Source organism: Capra hircus, chromosome 10, assembly GCF_001704415.2.
Source record: "Capra hircus breed San Clemente chromosome 10, ASM170441v1, whole genome shotgun sequence".
NCBI classification, from domain to species: Eukaryota; Metazoa; Chordata; class Mammalia; order Artiodactyla; family Bovidae; genus Capra; species Capra hircus.
In genome coordinates, this window is record NC_030817.1 from 78,023,112 (window position 1) to 78,033,205 (window position 10,094).

The following is a 10,094-nucleotide window of genomic DNA, read 5'->3' on the forward strand; positions in this document are numbered from 1 at the left end:
GGCTACTCATTCCAGTATTCTTGCCTGGATAATTCCATGGCAGAGGAGCCTGGTGGGCTATAGTCCATGGGATCACAAAGAGTTGGACATGACTGAGTGACTAGGGTGCAACTTTGGCCACTAGTTTCCACATGAGCTGATAGAATAAACATGTTCCAAATGGAAAATTGGCACCAGAGCGCTAATGAAGCACAGAGACTTAATAATCATCAAGGTCAGGTCAGTTTACTTCTCAAATACCACCCACATCCACTTCCTCATCTCTATACTCCTCGCAGCTCCCCTGCTGCGGCTAAGTCACTTCAGTCGTGTCCGACTCTGTGCGACTCCATAGACAGCAGCCTACCAGGCTCCCCCATCCCTGGCATTCTCCAAGCAAGAACACTGGAGTGGGTTGCAATTTCCTTCTCCAATGCATGAAAGTGAAAAGTGAAAGTGAACTTGCTCAGTCGTGTCCAACTCTTCGTGACCCCATGGACTACAGCCTACCAGGCTCCTCTGCCCATGGGATTTTACAAGCAAGAGTATTGGAGTGGGGTGCCATGCAGCTCCCCTAATCCAAGCATTTAACACCTCTCAGTTGGATAACTGCAAGGGCCTCTTAACTCTCTTTCTGACTTTACTCTTAACTCTTTGAATCTGACTTCTACATGACCAAAGAGGTATTTTACATATATATATATATCTTATGTGTGTGTCTGTATGGATTGGAGAAGGAAAAGGCAACCCACTCCAGTATTCTTGCCTGGGAAATCCCATGGACAGAGGAGCTTGGCATGCTGCAGTTCATGGGGTCACAAAGAATTGGACACAACTTAGCAACTGAAAAACAATAACATATATATGTATATATACATATAATTCATATAATTAGTTTGCTTCCTGCTCATCTTTGCATAATGAGGAACCATCAGAAATTATAAAGATCAAATTTTATATTAAGAATTACAAGGCAATGTACAATTTTTCCCTGAGTTGCTTCTAGTTTTCTCATTCACCCTTTTCTGCCGCATAGTCTAGATGTACATCAGCCACTTTAAAATAAAACCATTTATGCTGGTATTAAGCTTTTCCCTAATCTGAACCTTTGCAGATACTGTCCTCTTTGGTCAGAATGGTTTTTCCCAAATAGCCGTTAAAAAGAATTCATTTGAATCAGTTCTGATGAGATGGATGAAACTGGAGCCAATTATACAGAGTGAAGTAAGCCAGAAAGAAAAACACCAATACAGTATACTAACACATATATATGGAACTTAGGAAGATGGCAATGATGACCCTGTATGCAAGACAGGAAAAAAGACACAGATGTGTATAACGGACTTTTGGACTCAGAGGGGGAGGGAGAGGGTGGGATGATTTGGGAGAATGGCATTCTAACATGTATACTATCATGTAAGAATTGAATCGCCAGTCTATGTCTGATGCAGGATACAGCATGCTTGGGGCTGGTGCATGGGGATGACCCAGAGAGATGTTATGGGGAGGGAGGTGGGAGGGGGGTTCATGTTTGGGAACGCATGTAAGAATTAAAGATTTTAAAATTTAAAATAAATAAATAAATAAAACTCACTAAGAAAGTGAAAAAAAAAAAAAAAAAAAAAACAAACCTATATGTACTCAACCTTTACAGCCCAATTCAAGCAACTGTACTTCTTATGTGAAATCTCAGAGGATAATATTGCTAACATTTAATTATAAATATTCTTGAATCTGGTCCCCTCTTAAGATGGTTTGACAAGAATATTTGCTACTGAGGGCCATCTTATATTTATGTTCATTCAAACTGTTTCCTAAGAGGCATGAAGAGATTCCTTTTAGTCCACAAACCAAAGCATGGTCAGGTTCCCTTCTTTTCATTTAGCAAATATCTCCTTCACAGCACAAGACCCGGAGATGGGCTATGGCAAATATGATGGTGTGAGCTGGGAAAGAGCAACCTTCTCCAGTGGGTAACTATTCTGTCTTGGTTTTACATCCTTCTGTGTAAACTGCGGCAGGGGGCTCCTGATCTGCATGAAAACCAGGAAACTTTTAAAGCATCCCCAAGTGCTGCTCCAGACCCATTGCTCTTTTAGGGTGGGAGTGGAGCCTTCACCAACATAGCATTCCTAGATTTGTCTTCATTTGGAATTCAAATCCAACATGCCTGAAAAGGAGAAGTTATCCCAATGATGTGCATTTCCAAGAGCTTTGTTAACTCATGGGATTTTCCTTTTCCATTACATCCTAAACCTGCTTCTCTTTTTGTTTCTATATATAAAGTAATTCAGATTCAGATTTACTTTTGACTTTAAAGAAGTTCTGAGATGTCTACCATTTATATAACTGCATGGCAACAGTTCAAAGACATTAAAGATCCTATAGTGAGTTAGAAGGTGGCCCCCAAAGTATACATTCACATCCTAATCCATGTGAACTTATTTAACACAGAAACTTTACAAATGTAATTGAGAAAAGGGTATCAAAATCCAATCATACTGGATTGTCTTGGTGGGGCCTCAATCCAGTGACAAGTGTCCTTTTATGAGACACACAGGTGAGAAGGCCTTGTGAGGTCTTCTCGATGGAGGAGGAGGCTGGAGGTATACAGTCACTAGCAAAGGAGGACCTGGAGCCACCAGAAGCCAGAAGAGGCAAGGAAAGATTATCTCCTCATTTGGAAGGAGTCTGTTCCTGCTGACACCTTGTTGTCAGACTTCTGACCTCCAGATTGTAGGGAACCAATTCTTGCTTTTTGGAGCCATCACATTTGTGATAATTTGTAATGGCAGAACAAGGGCTACTGGGGCTCAGACAGTTTTCCAAAGGTGACATTTCTAAACAGCTAAAAGCAACTCCTGATTGTTTACATTCGTGGAAGGGCATTTTTAGATTAAATTAAAGAGTAATTAATTAAGTTACTCTTTGGGACATTTGCATTCGAATTCTCACACAAGTAAACATACACATTTATTCATCATTCAACAAATGTTTGAGTAACCACTATTTACCAAGTATTACTGGATCAGTAATTTTTGATCCAGTCACACAGGGGCAGCATCTGCAAACATAGACACTCCCTGGGGAAGATGCGTGGGTAATAAGGTAGTAAGTCTGACTGGCTGTCTCAGATTGGAGTCACTCCTTTCTATTTTCTTTCCTAAAGGCAGTATAGACTACATTTCTATGGTCTGGAAGAAGCTGATACAAGGGAAACCCTTTTAGGAGCAGGCAGATTCAGCAACTCTTTCTGAAGAGGAAGAAAAGGGAGATGCTACTGTTAGCACCAGTGTTGATCTTATGGATACAAATATCAGGTGAGTTTGATTCCTCCCAGAAAATTCAGCACAGAGGAATCTTATCTGCAGGCAACTGTAGGAGTGGGATTTTCTGACTGAGAGCCAGATGTTGAGAAAAACATAACAACTAAAATGTGGGAGGGAGACAGAGGGAGTTGGGGAGGGAGACGTGGAAAGAAGGAGAAAATACACAAGAAGAATGAAAGAGACTGTTACAGCTGAGAGAATAAACATCTAATCAGACTTTCTCTGTTCCTTCTCATTGCTTTTCTGAACAGAAATGAATGGACAACAGATAAAGCATTTTCCTGAATTCTTGCTTCTGCAAGAAGGGGAGAACTTCACCACATACTGCAATTCCTCAAGCACATTTTACAACTTACAGTGGTATAAGCAGAGCCCTGGGGGAAGTCCTGTCTTCTTGATGATATTAACTAAGCCTGGAGAGACGAAGACGGAGCAGAGACTGACAGGTCGGGTTGGAGAGACCAGACACCACAGCTCCCTGCACCTCGCTGCTGCCCAGCTCTCAGATGTAGGAACCTACTTCTGTGCAGAGGCACAGTGCTCTGGAAGCACCTGCTGTCTGTCCCCAAACCTCACTGTGGGCTCCAGGGTAACTCCTCCTCATCTCTCCTCAGAGCAGGGGCCAGAGAAAGGTGAAGTCATGATGTCTATGAAGAAATTGAATTTTAATAAAAAAAAATCCCCAGATTCAGTATCACTGAAAAATTCTGTCAAACGTTGAAGAGGAATTAGCATGAATTATATACAGTTTCCTGCAGACAATAGAAAGAAAATAATTCTTCACTCATTTTATGAGGCTAATATTACCCTGATGCCAAAATCAGACAAAGACCATAAAGAACAGAAAACTACAGGGAAATATCTTTTATCTAGAAGATAGACACAAATTTCTGAAAATATTTTAGCAAGTAAAATTCATTGATATGTAAAATGAGTAATATACCAAGCACATATGTAATTTCTTTCAAGGGTGCAAGACACATTAATATTGAAAATCAATGGATAGAATTCACATTAGCAGGGTAGAAAAGAAGAATCATATCATCATATTAATCTAGTCAGAAAAAATGATTTGCAAAAATTCAGTAGTCAATTATGATGAAAACTCTGAGAATCACAAGAATAGTGGGGAATTTCCTCAATAGCTAATGGTATTCTCACTAGTAAAAGACTATAATTTTCTCTAAGAAAGAGAAAAAAACAGAGTGTCCATTCTTGTCACTCGGTACAGTGCTAGATGTTGGAGAAAGTGCAATAAAGAAAGTAGATGTAACGATCTTATGGAGTTGAAAGAAGAAGTAAAACTGTCACTATTTGCTGGTAACATGATTATCTATGTAGGAAATATGAAGAATATGCCCCTAAGTTTATATTAGGGAAATCAAAATTAAAACCACAAAGAGATACCATTTGACATACATCATAAGGGCTAAAATTAAAAATACTGACAATACCAAGTTCTGGCAAGGATGCAGAGAAGTTGGATCACTCATTCATTGCTGGTGGGTGAATGGCCCAGTCATTCTAGAAAACAGTCCAAGGATTTCAAATACACTTAAATAATCACTTGCTGAATTCTTAATACTGGAAATCAACCAGTGATCTTCACTGAATGAACAGATAAATATCCTGTAGTACATTCACACAATGAAATATTATTTATACATCTTTTTCAACTTCAAGAGGGTTATTTTGCAACAAATCATTTTAAGTTGAAACAATAGGAAGTCAAAAGTTCATTTAAAATGGAAAGAAAATCTAAAAAAGAGTAGAGATAAATATATATACGTAAAATGGATTCACTTTGCTGCACTGTAGGAACTAACATTTTACTCCAATAAAAATCAATTAAAATTAAAAAAAAAGAAAATCCACCTAATATATTTAACCTAGCTTCCCTTAAATGTGACCAATACTTGCATTAGCCTACAATGGGGAAAAAATCATCTCACACAGTCTATTTTATACTAAAATAATGCAAATCTTATTCTATGTATTGAATACCGTCCTGAAAGTGAAAATCAAGATGGTTATATGGGTATAAAATGGCTGTAAATGTGTTAGTTGTTTACACTCATGATTTTGAGGCTGGCCAGGAGCTCAGCTCATTCTTGCTGCCCAGAATCACCAGAAAACATAATACTGCGTGTTGCTAGCCCAGGAAAAGACAAAATTTCAATATTCCAAGTATGGTTTCTACTGAAAGCATATCATTCTCTCACTACTGTAAAGTCAAAAATTCTAAATTGAATTATCATAAGTTGGGGACAGTCAGTAGTGATTAAAAGGAATAGACTATTGATATATGCAGTAGTCTAGATGGGTCTCATGATGTTATGCTGAGTAAAAAAATCAATCTCAGAGGCTACATGGTATATGATTACACTTATTGGATTATTATGACTATATATGTAGTGTGATTCTACTTTTACAACATTCTCAACAGGACAAAATATAAAGATGAAAGGAGGTCAGTAGTGACCTGGATTATAAGAATTGCAGGCCTTGGGAGGGTGTACAAAGAGGGTTTCTTTAGAGAGATGAAACAACTCTATGTCATGATTTTAATGGTGGTAACAAGAGCCTACACATGTGATAAAGTTTCACAGAGCTAAGCATCAAAACCAGGGTGCATATTAAACTGAGGTATCAGATCGCGATCTATATTTTAATAAAATTTTGGCAATATAAATTTCCTGGTATGTATATGTAATTATTATATTAGCATATATATTTTAGAATATCAAGCTGCTCTTCAGGCTGCTGCAAGCCTTTGTGGTCTCTTCTGCTTAGTTACAAATAATTGGAAACCAGGACATCAGCAGATTTCAGGGATTTTCAAGGATTGCAGTGGTGGGGGTGGTCTGCAAAGTAAGTTCTTTAGGGTGATGGAATGATTCTGCATCTTCATTTTAGTGGTAGTAACAAGAACCTACAAATGGGATAAATTTCACAGCTACACATAAAAAGGTGGATATAAAAACATGTGATATATATAATAAAATGATACATATAATATAGGTATTATCTTGCTGTTCCCCAGACTGCTCTGGGCATTTGCGGTCTCCCTTGGTTCCTTGTAAATAATTAGAAACAAAGACATCAGTTTCTTGTCATTCAGAGTTGAAACAGGACAGAAGAGTAGATGGTTCAACTACATATAAACTCTCCTCCTTGCATCACTCATTTATGAGTTCTTTTGACCTTAAATTTTAAGAACTGGCACTGTTTTGGAGACTGTGTCTATATTTCCTTTTCTACTTGCTTATTAGCTTTTGGTTCTTTTAAATTAATTCATTTATTAAGATGATGAAACTAAGTGGAAGATTGAGAGATACAGACTTCATGATCATGCACAGTACACAAAACTTCAATCATCAGCTTCTGTGATATTGACATATACTAAGTGTTTGAAGGACTGGAAAAGGTCAGTTTCATTCAGTCCCAAGAAGGGCAATGCTAAAGACTGTTCAAACTATTATGCAATTGCGCTCATTTCATATGTAAGTAAGATTATGCTTAAAATCTTAAGCTAGCTTTCAGCAGTGTGTGAACCAAGAACTTCCAGATGTACAGGTTGGATTTCAAAGAGGCAGAGGAACCAGAGATCAAGTTGCTAACATTCACTGGATCATGGAGAAAGCAAAGGAATTCCAGGAAAGCATCTACTTCTACTTCATTGACTATGCTGAAAACTTTGTGTGGATAACAACAAACTGGGGAACATTCTTAAAGTGATGGAAATACCAGCCCACATCGCTTGTCTCTTGAGAAACCTGGATGCAGGTCAAGAAGCATTAGAACTGGACATGGAATAATGGACTGGTTCCAAATTGGAAAAGCAGTCTTTCAAGGCTGTATATTGTCAGCCTGCTTATTTAACTCATATGCTGAGTACAACATGTGAAATGCTGGGCTGGATGAATCACAAGCTGGAATCAAGACTGCTGGGAGAAATATCAAAAACCTCAGATACGCAGAAGATACCACTCTAATGGGAGAAAATGAACAGGAACTGAAAGGGCTTTTTGATGAGTGTGAAAGAGGAGAGTGAAAACGCTGCCTTGAAACTCAACATTCAAAAATCTAAGATCATGGCATCTGGTCCCATCACTTCATGGCAAATAGAAGGGGAAAAAGTAGAAGCAGTGACAGATTTTATTTTCTTGGGCTCCAAAATCCATATGGACAGTGGCTGCAGCCATGAAATTGAAAGATGCTTGCCCCATGAAAGAAAAGATATGACAAGCAGGTGGTCTAGGTCACTTCAGTCGTTGTCGGCTCTGCACCCCTATGAACCATAGCCCTCCAGGATCCTCTGTCCATGACATTTCCCAGGCAATAATACTGGAGTGGGTTGCCATGCCCTCCTCCATGAGATCTTCCTGACCCAGGGATTGAACCCACATCTCTTATGTCTCCTGAGTTTGCAGGCAAGTTCTTAACCACTAGAGCCACCTAGGAAGCTTAAGATGGCATATTAAAAAGCAGACAGATCACTTCGCTGACAAAGGTCTGTATAGTCAAAGCTCTAGGTTTTCCAATAGTCATGTGTGGTGTAAGAGTTGGACTATAAATAAGGCTGAAATATGACGAATTGATGCTTTTGAAGTGTGGTGCTGGAGAAGACTCTTGAGAATCCCTTGGACTGCAAGGAAGACAAACTAGTCAATCCTAATAGGAATCAACTGTGAATATTCACTGGAAGGAGTGATGCTGAAGCTAAAACTCCAATACTTTGACCACCTAATACGAAGAGCCAATTCATTGGAAAAGACCTTGATGATGGGAAAGATTGAAGGCAAAAGAAGAAGGGAGAAGCAGAGGATGGGATGATTGGATAGCATCATTGACTCAATGGACATTAATTAGAGCACCTTTGGGAGATATTGAAGCACAGTGTAGCCTGGTGTGCTGCAGTCCATGGGGTCACAAAGAGTTGGACACAACTTAGCAACTGAACAACAACAACAAAGTGTTTGAAACATGTAGATACCAACTTCGGTAGGAGAGCATTACAGCATTATGTCACAGAAAGATCTGGCATACTTATCTTGAATTTATTTTACAAACACAAAATAATGAGCCACTAACAAGTGAGATTGACACTTTAGACCAATGACAGAAAATGTGACATCAGGACAATTCTAGGATACATGATCTAATAAATACAACTCTACTTGTGGAGGGGACAGGACTGAATATTCTGATCTTCCTCAAAGTCTAATAAATGAGACTTAATTTCAAATTTCAAAAGAATATTTTATCCTTGTTACAATTTCATTCAAAATTTGAAACTAAATAGACTCTGAGTCAGATGGAATGATTTTTTGTCATTTATGGTGAAGTAACTTCATTTATTGAAAAACCTAAATAGAGTCATAGAACTCAAAGACAAAGAGATACAATAATTATTTTGAGTAAAATTTCCATTCACCAAGAAGCCTAAGATCTGCAAGTTTTCTTACAGAGTTATTAGATTTTGGATGGGAAAAGTAAGTGTAGGCTAAATAAATAACCAGTTAATAGATAACAGAACATTTCATAGGCTATAGTAAATTATATTTTAAATCAGCTGGAAAAACCATTTTGCTGAATAATGATTGGTGTATGTCAACTTGCTTAATATTCAGTTCCCCTCAGTCAAATTTTAATACCGATTTTTTTTTTGATGCCTTCTTTCAGGATCTGCCTAATTTAATGTCCAGGGAAAGACAAGCCTACAAAGTAAACGTTTGTGGTGAGCCAGACTTTTTCCCATGTGTGCAAAGACCACATGGTCTATGAACATGACAACCCCCACTTCCTGTTGCGGGGAGTCACACGGGTACCAGGTAGTGTGTGTATGTGCTGCCAGGCACTCAAAGACACTGAACTCTCAGCTTGAGTCAGAACTGAGCACATTTGTTCAGGGAAATCCATGCCTCATGCCGCTCTCCAGTCTGCTCTGGGTGCTCCTGGCCTTCACCTTCCCTGGTAGGGATGCTTTCGAATGTGGGTGCGAGTGTTCAGGGTGAAAGGCCTGCACACAGGCACGTGGAGCTTCACAGGGACTTGGGGAGGAAAGGAGGACTGGAGAAAAGCAAGCATCTTAGGATTTAATTTTTTGGTCTTTGAGTTCTAAATAACTCCTACACTATTTTATTCACTGCTTCATCTTTGTTTTCTGATTTTTTTCCCACAGGATCTGGTGTGGCCCAGAAAGTTACTCAAGACCAGCCAGATGTATCCAGCCAAGTGGGGCAGTCAGTCACCCTGAATTGTCGGTATGAAACAAGCTGGAGCTATTACTACCTTGTTTGGTACAAGCAACTTCCCAGTGGACAGATGACTTACCTTATTCAACAGTATTCAGAAAACAGCAACACAAGGAATGGCCGCTACTCTGTAAACTTCCAGAAAGCAGATAAATCCATCAGCCTCATCATTTCATCCTTACAGCTGGAAGATTCTGCAAAGTATTTCTGTGCTCTTTGTGACTCACAGTGCTTGAAGTAATGGAAAAAGCTGTACAAAAACCCAGAGCTTGATAAGAGAGAGCCTCCCTGCTGTAGGACCCCAGCTGAAATGCACACAGACCCCAGACAAGAAGTGATAGTCCTGTGGTTGTTTAAGTTGTGGTCTGGATCAGAAGATTTAATTCTAGATAAAGGCTCCTTCTATGTCATTGGAAACAGGTGTCCAGAGTAACTTTCTACTAATACGTTCACCTCTTGAATTCTTTTTTCTCCATATAATATACTGAATTGCTTTTCTTTTTTTTTTTTTTAGTTTATTTATAAGTAA

General features: G+C 38.8%; 1 gene segment (V, D, J or C); it reads left to right on the forward strand.

Annotated features, from left to right (window-relative positions):
• On the forward strand, nt 9,178–9,806 carry LOC102186302. The segment is given in 2 exon segments: nt 9,178–9,284; nt 9,493–9,806. Coding segments are annotated over 2 exon segments (363 nt in total).